Source organism: Molothrus aeneus, chromosome 2 (assembly GCF_037042795.1).
Source record: "Molothrus aeneus isolate 106 chromosome 2, BPBGC_Maene_1.0, whole genome shotgun sequence".
Classification (NCBI taxonomy): domain Eukaryota; kingdom Metazoa; phylum Chordata; class Aves; order Passeriformes; family Icteridae; genus Molothrus; species Molothrus aeneus.
This window is the reverse complement of record NC_089647.1, coordinates 75,632,072-75,653,486: the sequence shown is the minus strand read 5'-3', so window position 1 is coordinate 75,653,486 and position 21,415 is coordinate 75,632,072. Positions and strand designations below refer to the sequence as shown.

General features: G+C 38.9%; 1 protein-coding gene and 1 non-coding gene across 2 annotated transcripts; both read left to right on the top strand.

The window, feature by feature from the left end:
* The first annotated feature begins 217 nt into the window (after window positions 1-217).
* TGDS (TDP-glucose 4,6-dehydratase) lies at window positions 218-15,896 on the top strand. The gene is made up of 12 exons (XM_066545106.1): window positions 218-492; window positions 1,951-2,017; window positions 2,408-2,476; window positions 3,681-3,771; window positions 4,742-4,884; window positions 6,375-6,473; window positions 7,318-7,377; window positions 8,968-9,011; window positions 9,287-9,452; window positions 10,004-10,062; window positions 11,959-12,056; window positions 12,439-15,896. Exons 1-12 carry the CDS (start codon window positions 416-418, stop codon window positions 12,537-12,539), a joined length of 1,074 nt encoding a protein of 357 aa, XP_066401203.1. The 5' UTR covers window positions 218-415; the 3' UTR covers window positions 12,540-15,896.
* A 2,187-nt stretch (window positions 15,897-18,083) lies between these two features.
* On the top strand, window positions 18,084-18,156 carry TRNAF-GAA (transfer RNA phenylalanine (anticodon GAA)). The gene has a single exon. It is a non-coding gene; the product is annotated as a tRNA-Phe (tRNA).
* The last annotated feature ends 3,259 nt before the right edge of the window (window positions 18,157-21,415 follow it).

Below are 21,415 nucleotides of genomic sequence, written 5' to 3'. Positions count from 1 at the left end.
GCGTCACGTGACGGCCCCCACCGCCTTAGGCGCCAGCGGCGAGAGAGCCAATGAGGGAGCGCGCCCGCCCCTGGGGGCGAGACCGAGCGCCAGGCCCCGCCCCTGCGGCAACGTGTCCCGTTGCCAGGTCCGGCCGTAAGTTGAAAGGGCCAGAGTCGTAAAAGAGGCAGCCGGTTGCCGCTGAATGCGGAGGGGAGTATTGGTCTTTTTCAGACGCCGCGCCCTCCCCGCTGTCAGTGGCCTCCCAGAGAGTGACAGCTCCGCTCTTGGGGCCGCGCGGGGAGCGAGGAAGGCGATCTTCCAATGAGCCTCTTGCAGGCGCTGCGACTCTGCCCGTGAAACCCACGGGCGCGTGCCGCTGACGTGCAGCCGTAGGGGACAGGTAGTGAGGGGCCGGTGCCGTAAAGCGCGGACGATGTCGGGGCGGGCGGGCCCCGCGGCGCCGCCGCCGTTTGAGAAGCGGGTTCTGGTGACGGGCGGCGCCGGCTTCATGTGAGTGAACCCGCGGGGCCGGAGCGGGGGGCCGCCGGCCTCCTGTCCGGGGCCACGGACGAGACGTGGCGGGCGGGGGTCCCGTGGTGCTGCCGTCCTTTGTCCATCCCGGGCCGGTTCCTCGGCGCCGCTGGCTCGGGCCGCGCTCACTCGGGGCCGCTGGTGGCTCTCCCGTGTCTGGGTTCGGAGGTGGTGAGTGCCGGGGGGAGAGCTGGGAGCCTGCCCGCGCCGGCCTTCGCTGCGGCCGGCCAGGAGGGGAAGGAGGGACCGCCTGGCGCTGGCGGTCGGTGCTCGGCCTCGGCCGGGACGGGGCTGCCCAGAGGAAGGCAGCGGAGCTGGGGAAAGGCCTGGAGCACAGACCTTACGGGGAGCGGCTGAGGGAGCTGGGGTTGTTTTGCCTGGAGCCTCAGGCGAAACAATCTTACCGTCTCTGCAACTCCCTGAAAGAGAGGTGTAGCCAGGTGGGGTTCAGCCTTATTTCCCAGGCAGCAAATAGACAGGACGAGAGGACACAGTCTAAGATGAGCTTGCGGAGGTTTAGGGTGGACGCTAGAAAGAATTTATTAATAGAAAAGATGATTGGATATTGGAATAGGCTGCCCAGGGAGGTCAGGAGTCACTGTCCTGCAGGTGTTCAGGAAACGACTGGACATGGGGCTTAATGCTGTGGTCTGGTTAACAAGGGGTTAACCCTTGTGTTTGGTCGTAAGTTGGACTCGATCATCTCGGGTCTTTTCCAGCCTAATGGATTCTTCGGGTTGAAGGTGGCAGGGCTTCGAGCCAGCTGCTATTTCCCGTATCAACCCCCAGTGCTGTGGGCTCAGTTTGAGTCAGAGAAGGGTCTGGCCCGAATTAAGCTTGAGCCCCTCAGTGTGTGGAAGCTGTGAGAGGGTAAAATTTCTGTGTATGAATAACCCTGAACTAACCTGAACTCTCAGAATGAGTTTCATGTACCACAAGACCGTGCCAAAGGGGCAGTGCCACCTGGTTGTCTGGTTGTCACTTACACCTAGCAGCAGTGTCAGAGACGTGAGTGTGGCAGTCGCTGTCGTGGGTTAGGAGCGTTGACTGTTTGGTTTTCCCTGATACCTAATATGTACGCTTTAGATTGCAAAAATATTTTACAGTGGCAACTGAATATGCCTATAACAGGTTTTTTTGGTTTTTTTTATGTGACTGTGGGCAGTGCTGATTTCTTTCATTACAGGATGAACTTTTGTTCTGATTTTTAGTTTCTTAACCTTACATATAGAAAATTAGGATAATGTATAGAATATATATTAGAATAATGTTGATGTGTTAAAATATCTTTGAATTTTTCTTCCATTTGTCTTGAATATATCCCCTTCTTCCCCCTAAGACTTTTGAAAATGCTGAATTTATTTGTATTTTTTCATCTCTTTAATACCTTAAAGCCAAGTTTATAACTGTAAAATATGTTTTTCTTCTATCCTGCAGTGCTTCACATGTAGTTGTCTCCCTTGTGAAAAACTATCCGAACTATCTGATTATAAATCTGGATAAGGTAATAATACCTTGTTTTCTTTCTTGATATGGACAACTTGTTTTAAATGATTTATCATGTAATCTATAATATGTTGAAATTTATATGGCTTATTGTTAGTTACTAATTTTTGTTTGATTTTCCATTTGTTTCTGTGCACAAAAAAACAGTCAAGTGGTGTTCAGAAAAAGAACAAGACTTCAAGCTCTAAACATCTGTTTAAGAATTTTTGCAGTTAGGGTTTCTTTTGAAGATTTGTGCTTTTAAAGCTTCTCATCTGCTTGTGAAGTAGATTTTTTTAAAATAAGTTTTTACTTTATTCTTAGACTTTCCAGTGGTTAGGTTGGGTTTGAGTAGCCTTTTTGCTTCCATGAAGCTCACTTACTGATGTTGTGTGGTATTTCTCTTTAGCTCGACTACTGTGCAAGCTTGAAGAATCTTGAAACTGTCTCTGGGAAGGAAAACTACAAGTTTATCCAGGTGATAGAACCTTTCCTTCCACAAAATGTGACTTTTTACAGATTTTTGGTGTACTGCTTTCACAGTTTTGTCTTCAGACAGGAGATGGATTTTGATTTATTGTTCAGATCAATATTTGGGCTTGTATGCTGAGGTTCCTCCTGTCTACAAAAGGCAGTGCTGATGCTCATCTCTCTGTCTTGGGGTCTGCCAAGGTTGCAGGACATCTGAGAAATGCTTATAGCTCAGTTTGCTGAAACAGCACCTTTCTCAGATGTAGTTGATGTCAACTCGCCTTTTTCCTTACATTTAGGTGAGGCTGGAAGCTGAACTTGCCCTGACCTGTTGGTGACCCCCATGGCTGTTTATGTTTTTGTGCACCACCTCTTTATTTCAGTATGGGGGTTATGATCACAGCTTCACATCCAGCTAGTATGCAACCAAGCAGTTTACACTGACAGGAAAAAATGTGCTGGAAAGATAATTTCCAATGTGCAGCCCTTATAATTAGAACTGTAACATTGGTCCTGACCTTAGGAGACAGCAAGAAGGATGTGTTCTCTAGTGGTACTGTAGAAAGGAAGTCTGTTTTGGAAAGTAGAACAGTAAGTTTAGAAAATTTGACTCAGGGACTGTATGAAACATATGTTTTAATCACAATTTCTGGTGCTGTTCAGCGTGCATGTACTAAGCTTGAATTTCATTAAAAAAAATCAGTAACTAGCCATTTAGTTCAAAATAATGTCTCTTAAAAAAATATGTCAAAAAATAAATCACCCAAATAAACAGCAAACAGCAAAGCCCTTGCAAGACATAATCTAATCCCCCTTAGTGGGAATCTGCTTCTCAGATGTTGCAGTACCACTAGATGTCCCTGCCAGACTGGGAACTCTTACTTGCTCTGGAAACTTGGAATTTCAGCCTCAGTGTTTGAGCTCCACGCTGTACTTTTGTTTTGTGTATTTTTGACACATTGCTATTTCTAATGTTAATAGTAATATAAATTCTGAATAAGTTTCATTTAGGATTTTTTAAAAAATGGGTGAAATTTTATGTATGGTCTTATTTTAGACATGGCATTGATAAGTGGCCCAGAACTCAGTTGATAGTGCTGTTTATATCCTGTGTTCCCTTTGTAATGGTTTCTTATGTGACACTTGGTATAAAGGGAAGCTGACTATTTTCTATCAAAAATAATTTGCCTTTTCTTTTCTTTCCTGTTTAGGGGGATATTTGTGAACCTGATTTTATAAAGCAGCTCTTTGAAACTGAGAAAATAGATATAGTGCTTCATTTTGCAGCTCAAACACATGTAGGTGAGCATTGCTGCATGTTTTGATATTGTTTTCCATGGCTATACCTGCTTGAAATATGTGCCAGCATACCTTTTATCTTTTGTCTTCATATAAATCAAGGATCCAATTTGTCTCTACAAATCACATGACTGAGCATCTGGTGTCCTTTTTAACTCAGAGGGATTCACAGCCTTGATTTAAAAAGTTCTTAATCTAACTGTTGTCTTGTTTTCATTGCATATAAATGGCAATGTACCTTTTTGTCTGCATTACATTTTTAAATTCTATCTAGACTGACATGTAGCTGACAATGTACTGAGGGAGTCATAAAGACAGTGGAGTGGGGCTTTGTACATAGTCTGAAGTTTTTACCTAATTGGCTCCAATGTCACATGAAGAAACAGTGTGAAAGCTGAAGGATTAGGCATAAATGCCACTGGAATCTTGTCTCCGTGCTAAAAAGAGAGAATGAATTATAAAGTGCATATTTCAGATGGCTGCTTTTCAGTATCACTGTTAGTAAGAGCAATCCCCACCATACTCCATCCATCATGAGAAGAAATCCTCAAAGAATTCTCCAGGAAAGTACTTCTTGAAATTGTCAGATTTGATAGGCACAAAGTCATTAGGTCAGGGGAACAGTTGTGAGAATCAAAACAGCTGCTGATGAGTTATTAGTCATGGGTCCATATTACTGCATCTTGCAGCTGTCTTTGAATGACACTTTCCTTACTGTACTTAGCCAATGCTATTTTAGATGAAAAAAATCCATAACCAGCAAGCTTTTGCTCATGATTCCAGCCTCTTGTCGAGAACAAGGATTTTTGTCTTCAAGTAAGTGTAGAAGGGGCCTTCATTTAATAAGGACCTTGCTGTCTGACAGGTCTATATTGCAGCCTTCAAGTGGAACCTATAGCCCTGTCTTGCTAAATTTAATTTATAGCCCTTGTCTTGTAAATTTAATCAGAATTGTCTCTATTTTTTAATGTAGATCTTTCATTTTGGCATGCCCTGGAATTCACCTACGTGAATGTTTATGGCACCAATGTGCTGGTTGCTGCTGCACATGAAGCCAATGTGGAGAAATTTGTCTATGTTAGTACAGATGAAGTATATGGAGGTAGCACTGATGAGGTGAGTTTAAAAATGCATGAGGATTTTTCCAGTTTACCTGCTTTTAATAGTGAAAACAAAGTTGAGTCTAACTTTCCTTGGCCTCTGTAAATGTTTGACTTTTAAGTAAGCACTGGTAACTTCTAGAAAGCTGAGTACCAAAATTGTCCTGTTTTTTTTTTTTGTTTGTTTTTTTTTGTTTGTTTTGGTTTTTTCATAGCTTGTTTTATATTGAGTGTTTATTGTGAGATTTGGGTCATGAATGGTGTCACTGCTCAGAGATAGTATCAAAGGAGTGTATTGTACAGGTTTTGTCCTGGAGCATTCATGAGACTTCAGTAATGTGCACAGCTTAACAGGTGGGGAACTGCTTTATATTCTAGCTAAGATATTAACAGAGGTGTAGGCAGTGACAGTTCAAATAGAAAACAATTCCTGTATGACTGTAATAAATATTCAGATGTTTCTTGTTGTTATGTGCACATCTTTGATTTTTGAGAATTTATACCTGACCTTAATTCAGGAAATGTAATTTAGCTCAGTAAAAAGGCAAATTATGCATGTTCATCTTTTTAAAAGCATAAATAAAGTCAAGGAGCCTTTTGCCATAGTCTCTGGAAATATTAATGGATTTCAGAAGAGTTCTATGCACTTCCTTATTATCACAGTGTCTTTATCAGTTCCTTCAACACAGCTTCCATCTGTAGGCTTTTGTGACACCTAAGGATGATATTTTCTTGTGTGTAGACCCGTGGCTTGGCTGATACCTTCAAGTGAATTTTTTCTGTCTCTGGGCCTTGAAAAGAGAACTTTAATCTCTTTTTTTCTTCTCTTTGTGAATCACACTAGAAGTTCTTGTAGAGGTTTTTTTTGAGGGGAGGAAGGCCATTTCATTTCAGAGGCAAAGGTCGGACAAGAACAGTGAGTGTTTTAATCACGTTAAGGTGATTGTTACCACTCACACCTTGGGTAGTATCCCTCCTTCTTTGGGTTTGTTTTTTTCTCTCTTCAAGTGAGAATAGATTAAAGTGTCAGGATAGTCTGGAAGATACCTGTGCTGGAACTGGTCAGAATTGTTGAAGCCTTGCTTTGGAAGCTTTTGGGTTGCAATTCTACATTTTTTAAAGAAATAAAGTTACACAAAAATTTAAGAAAAGACTCCTTTTCTTTGCTGAAAGGTGAATTTGCTAATGGTGGCCTAATTGCTCTCTGAGGCAATATGAACCTGAAAAATATAAAGCCTGTCTAGCAACAGTGATTATTTAATAAGATAAAAATCTGAGGACCTGCTGCTGTGAGGTAACTCTGTTACAAGTATAAAAATATTACTGCTGGTACTCTGTCTGTCTCCTGTGTTCAGTAAATAGACTTTTTTGTTATGGTCTTCTGTTGTAAGGGGACTTTGTTAGGCTGATGTGCTTGGATATTTATGGATTTTTATTTCTTTTGTAACTTTAAGGCTTATCTGGGCAAAAGAAATTGAGCAACGCAAATTTTTCTTTTCATTTTAGGAATTTGATGAATCCTCACCAAAACGTCCAACAAATCCCTATGCCTCCTCTAAAGCAGCTGCAGAGTGTTTTGTTCAGTCTTACTGGGAAAGGTACCAAGTAAGTCCATGGAAGCTTCAAAAATTCTGAAGCCTGTAATTTAGTGTCTGTATTTTGTATGTAAGAGTATAAAAGAAAAATCAGTACTAGTCCTCACAGTGCCACCTCTTTCCTTATTGTTAGTCTTGTAGTTCAGATGTGTTAGAGAATCTCCATCAATAAGTTATGAAGATACACTGCAAGACAGGGGGGACAGATCAAATGTTTTTAAGTTTTGTTTTTTAAATCTGAACTGTAATATCTAAAAATGTGCTTTGATAAAATGGTCAAAGAGAACATTAGGAATTTAAAAAATCAGTGCTAAGCTTGCAGGAATACAAAAGTATTACACATGCATAAATCAAATTTCATCAAGACTAGGCTTATGGTTAAAGCAAAAAAAAAAACAAAAACAAGAGAAATCGCTTCTAGGCAGATTTGTTTAAGCAAACACATTTATCCACATTTTGGATATTTTAGACTTCTATTCTTGATATATGATGTTTTTGCTCTAAAGTGAACAAGAACAGGATGTTAATGACCTGTGAAACATACTGGAATAAGTAGAAGTAAGCCAGTCTTCAGTCAACCAGATACACATATGCAATGTCCTGCGGTGGTTCCAGAGCTAGAGAGATTTCAAACATTTGTCACTGGTGGTGCTCCTGACAAGCTGAGAAGGCTGGAGGCCTTTGCCTCTTCGACAGAAATACAGAAAGCTTAGTTCACTAATGTTTGTAAGGGCTTGCAGATTTTTGTGCAAGCACTGTGCATATGTTGGTTTGTTATTGATCAGCAGGAAGGTACAGATTTTTACTGGTATATGCTTTCTTATGTAATCACATGTATGTTTAATGCTCTCCAGTTCCCAGTTGTCATCACACGGAGCAGTAATGTTTATGGACCACATCAGTATCCAGAAAAAGTAAGTTAAACTGTTCTTTACTCTGAGCTTCAGTGTACCAGAATTCAAGGTTGCAGTGATGTTACTTTTTTCTCATGTGCATGGGATGAAAAAGTGTGTGGAAGAGTGCTTTGAAAAAAAGCACTCTTGGAATTAATGTGATTATGTATTTTGAACTTGCACTAATGTGTCTTACCCTGAACACATATTTTTTGGTTGTTGATAAAACTTCAATTAGAGACTTGTAGTTTAAATGAATTTTATGACAGCAACTTTGTTTTGTAATTTTTCTATTTTTCGAAGGATATTTCGACAGAGTTCCCCTACAAATTACATAAACTCATGTCATGTTCTATAATTGTGAGTGTTCAATAAGTAAGGGAAACATTTCAAAAAGTAAACTGAGAATACAATGTCTGGTATAGAAAGGGATGTTCCAACCTGCACAGAAAATAAGTAAGATGGAACTATAACATTCAGATATAAGGTGAGAAGTAGTGTAAAGTGACTTGTCTTTGCCTGTTTTCATACAGACCTTGCAGGATAACTATTTAAAGCAGTTATTTGTGAGAAGGAATTGCCTTTTTACATCAATACCTGAATCTCCTTGGTTAGTGAATGGAAATACACTGTTGAAAGTAATCATCACATGTACTCTTTGCAGTTTGGAACTGGTGGAAAATGTAGCTATGTTTTACAGTTCTGTGGAGCTGTTTTTTAATTTAAATTACTTTTTACCTTTTGTGGTTTTGTTTTTTTTTTTCCCCAAATACATTTATTTTCACCTGCATTATTGCAGGTGGATAAGCAATGGCTTTTAGAGTGCATTTTTCATTGATCTGTGTCTTGCTACAGGTTGCATGATTGTTGGGGGTATCTTAGGGGATGTATTTGCTAGCTTTTGACTTACCTATATTTTTCTTTGCATAGCAAATCGTAGTTACTGCTAAAAACACAGCACTAGGCTACATGAACTTTTAGTTTTATCTAGTATTCTGCTCCTGTCTTTAGAGCAGGAAGCTAAATTTAGGTAATTTGAGTACTTTTCTAATGGCTTCAGTTTAGGGACTTTAATAGTGGGGGTGACTGTTCTGAAGTATCTGGGGCATTATGAATGGATCTAAGCTTTTAGATTAACATAATGTAAATCACTTGATTTGTGTTTATCTGTTGTCTGGTTGTCTTAAAATTCTCTGCTGATTCTCTTCCAAATTTAACTATTTTTACAACTCTTTGTTTCTAGAATTACTGCAGTTTGTTGGATGTTTAAACCTTGTTCTGAACTGTTGGTAATAATATTTCTAGTTTGTAATTCACTGCCATGTGCAAAAGTAATGGAAACTTTTTTATTTTTGAAAAACTGTTACATTTGTAACAGCCAGAAAGATAAGGCTTACAATACAGTAAAGGCATGTACTCTTACAAACCAAAATCCTTGCAATTTCTAGGCTTGATATATTCTTTCATTATATTTAATAAAACTTAGAAGTATTTAAAGAATCTTATTAAAATACTTAACGCTTCATAACCGTTGAAGTTCCTTATTCTTTGTAGAATAACAGCTTGTAAAATAGTGGAGTAATTTTTTTTTGTTGTTGTTCAATTCCTTAGGTTATTCCAAAGTTTATATCTTTGTTGCAACAGAACAGAAAATGGTAGGTAACTCACATTTTTCGGTAGTATTTCTGCTATAAAACTGTAATTGCAGTTATAAATACATATTAGTTTGTAAAATGATAACTACAAAACAAAGTTCTGAATCACTTATTTTAATAGCAGGATTTCCTTAAAGTAAAGGATTGTTTGCATGTCAGCTACTTAAGGTACCTTCAGGCACCATCTAACAGCAAAACTGCTAAAAACAGTCCAGTAAATCGAATGTGTCTATTTGAGAACTAAAAAACTTCTTTTGTCTTTTTCTTGTCTTAAGCTGTATTCATGGTTCTGGACTTCAGAGAAGGAATTTCCTTTATGCAACTGATGTGGTAGAAGCATTCCTTACTGTCCTGAAGGAGGGGAAACCAGGTGAAATTTATAACATTGGAACTAACTTTGAGATGTCCATTGCCCAGCTTGCTAAGGAGCTAATCCATTTAGTGAGTAAAGAGTTCTGATGCTTTTTGTTACTGGTTTTCATTGCACATATAAATAATTACACAGACCTTCTGTAGCTCTGAAAGAGCTTAGACTTGTGGTGGCTGTTGGAAGATCCTTGCAGCAGAATGATGTGCTACCCTTTCTGTGGCAGCTGGACTGTGTAAGTTTGCAGTATGGGCTATCCTGTGCTGGGCTGCTCTATCAGTTATCCTGACTGGCATCATGATTAATTACCCATTTTTTTCCATGCTGACTGCTTTAATTTTAGTCTGAGAATGTGGCACTATTAAAATCTAACAGTTTGATTATGGATGTTCTGGCAGTGCTCTGAATGAAGGAGATAGGTTGGAGATGTTCAAGATAATTTTGATAATTTTGGTGGTTTGAAGACTCAGTATTCAAAAGACCATTTCTGTTTGTGGTTTATATTTTTTTATTTGGTGGGAGTTTTAAGTAAGATTTAAGTTTGTTAAGAAAAAAACTGGTTTTTAAATATATGTTTAGATAGCCCAAGATGTATGGGAGTGAAACTTGTTTTTCTTCTTGACAGATAAAGAAGACCAGTTCAGAGTCTGAAATGGAACACTGGATGGATTATGTCAAAGACAGGTGAGAAATGTGGAGGACATGCAGGAGGAGCTGCTCGTGCAGGATAGTTTTGTCCTGCAGGTTTTCTGAGACTCATAACCAACTAGTTTTTTGTGGAAGTGTTTCTGCTCTAAAGGAGGGAACACTTTTTAGGGAGTAAGAGCTGTTTTGCTTCCTTAATTTTTTCTTTTTTTTTCTAGTGGATTTGATATCTATGATCAGGATTCTGTATAGAAAACAGGACTTCCATTTATTATTTGGATCTGTAGGTCAGAATGAATGTCTTGAAGGGGAGCATGTAATGCTAATATGTCTTCAAACATACTTCATACTTGCCATTACTGAAGTCTGCTCTGGGAAGAGGAAAAGTTTTACAGAGCAACTAAATCTTTCCTTAACTGTAGCTTGGACAGTTTATTCAGTGTACTTTTTATTCAGCATCACTGAGTGAGATGAATTCCATCGTCTGTTGCCTAGCCTTAGTATTTTGGCATTAATGTGACTAATTCAGACTTAGATGTACTTTGTAGTAAGACTCAGTCTCCACGGGCAGAAATATGTGCCTGTGGAGTGTAGTTAACTTTAGATTTCTATCTTAAACTGAAGCTGCTATCTCAAAAGTAGATGTAAAGCTCTAAGGTACCAAAGTTAGGGCAGTGGAAAAATGGGTAGCTTTCATAGATATGCTTTTGCTGTGTGTTTCCATCCTTAATTTCAGGCTTGGTTTGGCTCTGCTCTTTTATATCCATTTCTTTTCTGCAGAAACAATGATCTCTGCTTACTTTAGATATCACTCTCTCCAGAGTGATTAGAAATGATGTGTCTACTGATAGCAGTTAAGTATTATGGCCTTTAGAATTCTTACTTTCTGATCACAGTTAGATTGTTATCATGGCAACTGAAGTATCTTTAAAAATGTGCTAGCTTTTGTTTTTAAAAGGAAATGTTCTTCAGAATCCTATCTCAATGTATTACAGGACTTTAAACAAATTGCCTTTGGCTCACATGATGTGAGTGTTTAGGAGTTCTCAGTGTAATTAATTTTGAGATGTTTCTTTGCGTGTATTGGGCCTTGTCTGCTAATGTTTAAACATAAATGGGCTTGGGAAAACTAACCACATGGGAATACATGTTTCAGGAGTGTGGAGGTCTTATCAAAAATTGTTAATATACCTAATTTATGACTATATAATTCTATAATGAGTGACTTAAAGGTCATGGGGGTTACTTGCTATGGAAAAATTAATTCTGCTTCTGCTTCAGATTAGCATGTTATAGTAAAAGTGATAAATGCTCAGTTTGTGCCTGCACATGTACCTTGACTATTCAATATGCCAGTGCCAGTAGTGCAGGATGCTAGACTGGGCTACCTATCTGCCAGACTGTGGAAGTGAAAATTTCTGCCATGCTTAAATATCAGATGTATCTTTCTGTGTTGAATCTTTCAGCTTGGGTTTCTACATATTCAGTATTGCTAAGTTGATGTAGTTAAGGAGCCACTGCAATGATGCCCCTTTGAAAGCCTGTGTGTTTTAAATCTGAAGTATGTGTAAATTTCTGGGTTTTCAGGATAAAAACATGAATGCTAATATTAGAAAATGGTGGCTCTGTGTTGCAAATGCACTGATTTGTGCAAATGCGTTGGCAGTGATTTTTGTGTTCATTTTTGTGCCAGTAAAATACTAATTAATATTTATTCTAGTCCATTTCAAGTAGTTGACTGTACAAACTGAATTGTGTTGTTGTAGCTGCACTCAGCTGCCACATATTTTTTGAAGGCAATGCAACCTGTTTATGTTGATGGGAATTTTCAAAATTGAAGCATATCTAATATTCCTTGGGAGACAGTGTAGGTACTGCATCTCTAATTGAGGAAGCAGTATAATCAGATTCTGTGTGCATTTTATACTTTATCAGGCCTACAAATGACCTCAGATATCCAATGAGTTCAGAAAAAATGCACAGCTTAGGCTGGAGACCCAAAGTGCCTTGGAAAGAAGGAATAACGAAAACAAGTAAGACTGATGACTTTTACATTGATTTAGGAGTGATGGGAGGAGGGAGAGGGAAAGGGGGGAAATGGGTATATAGGAGTATATAGCTTAGTTAATGAGAAGCTGAAGAGATTGAATATAACTCTTGAATTTTACATAAAATTGGCTGCTTTCTAAATAGTGAATTTGCATGACGTAAAAGAAAAAAGATAATCACTTTTTAGTGCTAGAATAAGTCTTGCAAAAAGAACTTTAAAAGTTTAAACTAGATTTTTTGTAATATTATGGGCTAAAATCTTCCATAAAGAACAATTAGCATGTTGTTAGTCGTATATTTGTGGAATATTTGGATTTCTCTGTTGTCTCTGGTCAGCTTGACTCATCAACATTCTTCCCATATTAGTTGAATGGTACAGAGAAAATTTCCACAACTGGAAAAACTCGGAGAAAGCTTTGGAGCCCTTTCCTGTGACAGACCCCTTTGCCCAGCTCAGTGGTCCATAGCATGGCACAGAACCTGAAGGAGTTTCTTCTACCTCATATGGTCTTTTCTTCAAAGCCTGCAATCAAGTGGCCACACTGGACTCTTAATGTATTCAAGATACATGAACCATGATGAGTAAAGAACCACAGTATGGCACAACTTTGGAATGGTTTCAGCACTTTATAAGTTGACCCTCTTAGTTTCAGCTTTCGGTGCAATACTCTATTCTCACTAGGTATTGATTTTAAAAAACTGTATGGAGTGAAGAATATTTATAATGTTATAAATTAATGTACTGAAGTAAAATCTGCCGTATTAAGAATAATTGTGATTGCAGCTTTTGAGACTTGGAGTTAAATTTGTTTTAGTACTGGAATTATTAATCTGTATTAGTTTGTTTTTACAGTGTAATAAATATAATTTTTTGTCACTTCAAAGAATTTGGTTTTATTTTTAATCAAGGGGAGAAATTACATCTTTTTTGGAGACTATAAATTGACAAAATCTGGACACAGCACCTGTATGGTTCCGTCCATTTCTCTGCTGTTGCACTTTTAGCTTTTGTAGTTGACTGATTAAACTTACCTACACTATAACTTTAAATGCCCCTTTTAAGGGGAACAAGGGGGGAATGATGTCAAGAAGTAGCAGGTGCTCTCACTGAGATTTCCAGAAGTATTTCCTTAAACTTTGTACTCCTTTTACTGTATTACTGTCCATTACATGTTAACTCCTTTTTCTTAGCTGTAATTGTAACAAACTTGAAATACTGGAACACAGTTAACATTCCAATGATTTTATTTCCTGTGATATGAAGGCTGCTTACGGAGAAAATTTTTTAAAACTCTTCTTTTTCTGTAAATTGTGGGTTGGCAGACCTTAATGCAGTGTATCAGCATTTTTTCTGTAATAAACATTTTAAAGATAAAATAGTATTTGAGTTTTAATATAAAATTTGGAAAAAAACCTGTAATTCTAGAAATATGTCAATGAATCTTGTTCAAAGTTGATTTAATAATAAATATTATGGTGTATCTGGTTTCTCCTAATTAAGGAGAACATGCTGAAAAAGTAGATGGTGGGTTTTTTAAAAAAATATTTCTTAGCTCTTCCTCTATCCTGAAAAATTACCTTCACTTTTTTGTCTTTGAGATAATCTGACAAACATAAAAAGGACCACTGTTCTTAGTTTTGTCACTTCAGCTTCTGTAGTTGGCCCAGTCCCTGATCCTGTGTGGCCCCTGGGCAGAGCTGCAAGTGGCACAGGACTGGGATGCTGTGGTGTACTCAGAAAAAGCTGTGACTCCTAAAGGGTCTCAGAAACTGAGAATTAGCTCCTGAAACACAAGTGTTCCCAACTTCATCACGCCTTGTGATGCACGGTGCTGTTGATAAAGTGCCACTTGTGGTTGGCAAGAGTCACTCTAAAAGAAGGCTAACCAGGAAGTTTCTAGGCTTACTCCAGTGCCAAGTATGGGTTTTAAAGTCTAGGGGCCTGGTATTGAAGGTGAGTTTTCTGTTACACAGTGGGATAATAATAGTAGAATTGTGTGGCAGTTACTGATGCTTGATTTGGAAGTAAAAGCCTCCATTTGGGACAGATAGAAGATACAGGATTTCATATGTAATGATCTGTTGCATACTTGGCTTACCAGATGTGCTTTTATGGATGAATCACTGTCAAATGCATGTTGCTGACTACATTCAAAGATTCCCTTAATTTTTGTACTTTTCTTGATCTATGACTTCCTTACAAAGTGCATCCTTCCTTATGATATCCATCTTACTGTTCTGTATTTTGTAAAAGTCAATACCAGAAATAGCTAAAGTGCTGGAAATACCTGTCTTAGCTGTATTTGTCATTGCTGTGACGGCTGCTTTGGGTGGGTTGCATGAAAATATGTGTCTTTCACATCTCCTTATACTGGAATACTGGCTGTGTTGTGTTTTTAAGAGTAGAGATTACAGATAACTAAAATCTTACTATTTTAAACATGCATAAACCTTAACTTAAAAATATTTTAAACCTTTGAAAATATGTCCAGTGTCTTGGAACATTAAAACCAGTGTTATCAGAAATACACAGAAGAAAGCAGTAAGGAGTGATTGGTTTATTGAACAGAAGTTTTGAAAGTTGTTCTTAATGTATAGATGCTGAAGATGCAAGCATTGATATTTATATGACTATCCAAAGAAGTGATATTACCTGGGGTGGATTTTCAATAGGGTCTATTAATTTTTTAGTGCAAGCTGTTCTAGTTCATTTAAATGTTTTTGAAGATTTAACTCATCCAAGGGTTTGAGATTTTTGTTTTTGTGTTACTACTTGTATATATATAAACAAATGCACATTTTAAAATATTGAAATGTATGTATTTAAGAAATGTAGGAGGCTTTTGCTTTGAGCTACTTTGATGTACAGCAGATTTTCTTAGCAGCTGAGTGATGTGGTAGGAGCATTTCTTTCACAAGGGAAAGTATTTTCTGTTATAGAAAACAGCTTATTTTGCCATTGGCCTTCTGGCTTCTGTAGGAAGAAAAGGACAAAGGATCAACTAGTGAACTGTCAGTGTGGAGAAGCGTGATGCTTTCAGGTTTTGTTTCTCACTGATTTTACTGGGAAGCATTTCTGCAGAAGGCAGAGGTAGTGATGTAAAATACTGTGAACACTGTAACCTTTCAGTCTATTCTTTCAAGGTTTGTGTCACAGAGCAAAGTGAGGCCACACCAGTAGGAAAAATAAATGGAGTAAAGATGTATTTTACTTAACTGCTAAAACTTTCCAAGGGAGAAGGGCTGGACTTTGCCAGAGGTTTGGATTCAGGTTCTATCAGGAACTTGGGTGGTTTGCATCTCTTTTCGAGATTACTGTTCTGAATTGGATCAGATCTTTGGGAAGCAGCTTCTGAAATCCCTTGTGCATTGGGGAAAACCAAGATTGCTACTCACTGTCTTGGTGTACCACAGCTGCCATTCAGTGCATCCCTTGCCAGCAGCAAGTGAAAGGATTTGGAAGATATCACAGTCATATTTCCTGGAAAAATCTCTTTGCCCAGGATCTTGCTCCTGGGAAGCTGAGAAGCCTCAGAGAAAAATGAAAACAGTAATTATCTGATTTGCTTCTGCTGTGTTTTGCTGCTTTGGAATGTGTTTGGAGATTGTTTACCAACAGGTGGTTGTTTCATTGGTTTCTGGTGTGAGTGTTTTCACTCATTGGCCAGTTGGGGCCAAGCTATGTCAGACTCTGGAGAGAGAGTCACGAGATTCATTAGTATCTTTCTAGCCTTCTGTCTGCATCCTTTCTGTATTCTTTAGTATAGTTTAGTATAGTGTTCTTTAATATAATATCATAAAATAATAAATTAGCCTTCTGAGAACATGGAGTCAGATTCATCATTTCCTTCCTGCCACGAGGGTCTCAAAAATACAACAGGAAGATACTGAAGTGGGCAGCTGAGGCAGGGCCATCTGCACTCACAGAATCAGAGTGATTCAGCCAGGAAAGGACCTTAAAGATCACGTAGTTCAAGCCCCCTGCCATGTGCAGGGACAGAGAACCCCATCCAACCTGGCCTTGAGCACTGCCAGGGATGGGGCAGGCACAGCTTACCCTGCCAGCTGTGGCCTGTGGCATTTGTGGTGTGTGTGTATCAGCTCCACTTTATGCAAGAAAGAGAGCTTTTACTTTCTCCAAGGCTTTCTCTGGTCTGAACTCAGCACTTGCTTAAATTTGTGTGCTGCTTGCATTAAGGGGTGTCAGCTGTGGTTTAGGCTAGTTTACACTGTCCTAAGATGATGGACTGAAAATACGTTTGGTTTGTCACCCTCTACTTTCTTTGATGTAGGAGAAAGACTGTGGGTAAAAAAGGTGGGGGTTTTTTTGTTGGTTTGTGGGTTTTTTGACTCAGAATGCTCCATTTTGCTGAAACTGTGTTCTTCTGCTCATTAGGCAGGCATGAAATGCAAATATCTCTCTACACAAGGAGAAACTTAATACAAACCCCCTCACCAAATTCTGATAGGGGAAAAGTTGACTCTTATTAAATATGCTGTATCTGAGACTGAATTGTCTTTAATTGTGTTTTGCATTACCTTTAGTTTTTGGTTTTATTCCCATTGTCATTTCCATTTCACCTGGCAAAACAGAGATTTCTAAAAATAAGAATCAGAATAACCCATTGCTCCCTAGTACCTCTGATTGTTGTGGTAATGTAGGAAAACTCTTAAGTCAATAGTGTTTTGACTTCTGTGCATGCCGTGACACATTTGGAGTTTATCTGCACCAGAGATCACAGATTGTGTTAGCTGCATCAGTAGGAGACATTCTTGTTAAGGGATTATGTTCATCATTTCTCAGCAAAACAATCATTGCCAGTGGCAATGGAAAATCATGAGAAGATGAGATTTTGTATCAGTATGTTGTTCACACACCTCTTAAACACAAGTGTGGGTGGATTTTTTTAACTTCTCCCTGACTGAATTTATTTTTGTGAAGAGTTTTTGTTTTCAGTCGCTAAAACTGCTCGCTCAGTCCTCAGCCTTTGTACTTCTGAAAGCAGGTATTTGACTCCTGGAAACTTACCAGCTCCTGAAGAACCCACAAATATGGGACAACGTGAGGAAAAATACACTCTGAAAATAAAAGGAAACAGGGTGATTTATATTACCACATATTCACATGACTGGCTTGGGCTGAGACTGCTTCTTCCCCCCTTGAAAAAGGAGGGGTTTGTTAAATTCCTCTAGTACTATGGAAGACAGTCTTGGTGTTTTTACTAACAGGAGGGAGCAGCAGTGGACAATTTTGCAAAGCAGCTTCTCTCCCCTCACAGTGTGCAGGAAGTGTGAGTAGGAGAAGCCCTCACAGGTGGCTTTTCCTACACCATGGGCTGTGCAAATCAGCACAAACTTGAGATGTCAGTGCCCACCACAGGCACTAACATGGGCACTCTGATGCATCCTATACCTTTTCCCTGTAGCCACAGGTGGGTGTTACCAGTTGCCTGTTGAAATCAATGCCTAATCCACAACGTGAATGTAGACTATTTTTTCTTCTTACACTACTTAGTCAGGATTTGTGATTTATGTGGAGACAGGGAGCTTCTCCAGTGGAAGACCATGAAGACAAGAAGTTGCAGGTGCCCTTCCTGTTCATGTATTTTTGTGACACCATCATCTCTGCACATATTTTTTCAGGCATTAAAATAAAATCCCTGAAAACTGAAGGTAAAATGTTGCCAATTCCATGCTCCTGAGTCCCACATAATGTTCTAGTTCCTGTTACCTCCCGCAATAATCCACGGAGCCACTGCCAAAACGCCTTCATTCTAACGTGTGCATTATGCATAGATATTTGTATATACACAATTTTGTGTTACTGCTGCTTTGTCTTTGGCTTACGGCGTAATTTTGTTTGCGGGGACCCGTCATTGATCCGTTTGCGGCATCTAGCGCCGCAGGACTGATAACAACCATTTTATTTAGACTATAAACTACGAGCGACTGGGTGACGGGTGTGGAGAAATAGATTAGTGTTATCTCACCGCAGAGAGGCGACCACGGCAGCCGAAATAGCTCAGTTGGGAGAGCGTTAGACTGAAGATCTAAAGGTCCCTGGTTCGATCCCGGGTTTCGGCAGACCCATTTTCCTCCTTTTCCTCGCCCTCCCGGGAGGCGGCGAGCGGATCCCGCTGCCGGCCCGGCCCGCGGGCTCCGAGCGCCCCGGGGCTTGGGCAGCACCTGGGAATTGCCCTGCGGGCTCGTACCCACAGCGTCGCTCCTGGCGCAGCGTGCCCTGCCTTCCCGTTTCCCTTTTCGCCTCCTCTAAGTTCAAGCTTTTTATCTAGGGTGGAGGAAACGAAAGCAGCGAGCTTCCTTCCTGCTCCCTCTCTGCCCTTCCCTCCCTCAGGGCGGCAGGGACGGGAGAAGAGAAAGTGAAGCTGCGTGAGGAGCGGGGTGAGCGGGAGGGAAGGGGCAGAGGGGGAAAGAGCGGCTCGAGGGGATTGGGACGGGGACAGAACGATTAGAGGTTGCTTCTTGCCAAAATCTGAAGCGCACTTCAAAACTTCCCGGACCTCACTGTTCCTCTACTCTCAATAGATGGCTGAAACTATTTTACTTCACAAAAAGTGTGGAAAGGGCGTATTATATGGCTCTACGCAGATATTTACTGTATGTATTATGTTGTATTGATTAGTAGTGCTGTATTAACATTTTAATAGTATGGTAAATGTAGTTTTGCAGTTAAAATGTAATTTTGAAATTAAAATAGGAACTATGAATGTGGGATATTTTTTTAAAGAAGGGAATGAGGTATTCGCACCAGGTAGCAGCCACAGGACACCAAAATCTTTCAGAGAAAAAGAATTTACTGCTCCCTTATCAGAAGAAATGAACTTTTCCCACCTCACTCAGCCCTGAGACGCCGTTAGGATTAAGAGGAAGAAGTTGACACTGACCAGACAGAGTCATTTGTTTGAATGGAATTTATGCATCATGTATGAGATATATGAATATGCAACAGGCTATTGCTTTTAAGGGTTAATCCTCTGTTAATGTGTGTCCTTTTTCATGTGTCCTTTTTCGTGTGTCCTTTTCTGCCCAGAAAAAGGTAGCCGGACATCTGTAACTCTTTGTTTCTATTATCTCATATTGTCCTAATACAAATTGTCCAAATTTTTATTACTCTAATTGTATTACTATTTTTATAACCATTTCATTACTATTAAACTTTTAAAATTTTAAAAACAAGTGATTGGTGTTTTTCACAATATGTATTATGTTGTATTGAGTAGTAGTGCTGTATTAATGTTTTAATAGTATGGTAAATTTAGTTTTGTAGTTAAAATGTAACTTTTGTAGTCAAAATAGAAACTATGGATGTGGGATTTTTTTTAAAGAAAGGACTGAGGTACTTGCATCAGGTAGCAGCCACAGGACACCTAAATCTTTCAGAGAAAAGGAATTTATTGCTCCCTTATCAGAAGAAATGAACTTTTCCCACCTCACTCAGCCCTGAGACGCCGTTAGGATTAAGAGGAAGAAGTTGACACTGACCAGACAGAGTCATTTGTTTGAATGGAATTTATGCATCATGTATGAGATATATGAATATGCAACAGGCTATTGCTTTTAAGGGTTAATCCTCTGTTAATGTGTGTCCTTTTTCATGTGTCCTTTTTCGTGTGTCCTTTTCTGCCCAGAAAAAGGTAGCCGGACATCTGTAACTCTTTGTTTCTATTATCTCATATTGTCCTAATACAAATTGTCCAAATTTTTATTACTCTAATTGTATTACTATTTTTATAACCATTTCATTACTATTAAACTTTTAAAATTTTAAAAACAAGTGATTGGTGTTTTTCACAATATGTATTATGTTGTATTGAGTAGTAGTGCTGTATTAACGTTTTAATAGTATGGTAAATTTAGTTTTGTAGTTAAAATGTAACTTTTGTAGTCAAAATAGAAACTATGGATGTGGGATTTTTTTTAAAGAAAGGACTGAGGTACTTGCATCAGGTAGCAGCCACAGGACACCTAAATCTTTCAGAGAAAAGGAATTTATTGCTCCCTTATCAGAAGAAATGAACTTCTTCCAGCCTTGCTCTGCCATGAAGACACCGTCAGGATTAAGAGGAAGAAGTTGACACTGATGGAATCCTTTGTTTGAATGGAATTTATGCACCATGTATGAAGTATATGAATATGCAACAGGCTGTTGTTTTTAAGGGTTAAAACACTCTGTTAATGAGTGTCCTTTTTAGGGCTTATTTTGTCCAGAAAGAGGTACTCGGACTGTCCATAACTCTTTGTTCTTATTGTCTCACATTGTCCTAAATTCTAATTGTCCAAATTTTTATTACTCTCATTATATTACTCTTTTTGTAACCACTTTATTACTATTAAACTTTTAAAATTTTAAAGATTGGCGTTTTTCACAAGGCCAAAGGAATAACTTTGAGGCCAGGAAAGCTGGTGATTAATGTCACCTCGTCTTTACCATTCATCTGTTATTTCCTGATCCTTTCTTTACATGTAAATTGAGAAAAATAATTTGGATTTGCTGAAGCATATTTTTAAGGAGAGTGTCTGGTTTTGATTTGAAGACATGAAGAGGTGGACAGTTCATTGGTTGTCTTTGGTAATTTGTTGCAATTTTTTCAAATATATACCTTTAATCTGGACCTACCCTTTGTTAAACCTTTTCTCTGCTAGATCAGAGACCTTTCTTGGTACCTGGCATTTGGTCATTACAAAACTGTCAAGTCAGCACCCACGTTTGTATTGGTAAGCTAAAGAAATTAAATTTTTTCTGTCTTTAAGACATTTTTTCCTGCCTTTGGTTTATTTTTTCTGGTGACCTTTTTAGTATGCTGACACCAGAACATGAATATACATGTTTTAATACGCTGACACCAGAATATACAGAGAAAGGACTTTCAATATTGATGTCACCAGTGCAAAACACAGCAGCAAAGCATCTCCCTTACTTCTCTGTTCAGCATCTTTCATCTCTTCATGAGAAGGTGTCACTGGTCCTTTTCTAATCACAGCATCACAACAAGCACTGGTATTGAATTACTTGTCCAATACAAGGAGCACTTGCTGCAGATGAATATCTAATTAGTACAAAGCAAGGGTAGTGTTACTTAGTTCCTTACTGATAAGACATGTAAGGGGTAGTATAACTGTTTATATTACTATTTTTCCTAAAGGATTTTTAAGGGTTTGAAATAACATTAAGACTGCACACTTGAGTACTGAAGGATGGAAGGAAATGTTAAGTAGCTTTTTTTTTGGCCAAAAGTGTTCAATTATTCATCAAAGACTTTTATAGTGCTTTGGGGAAGAGTTAGGGAGGTATTAATTTCCTGCAGATATGTGATCAAAGAAG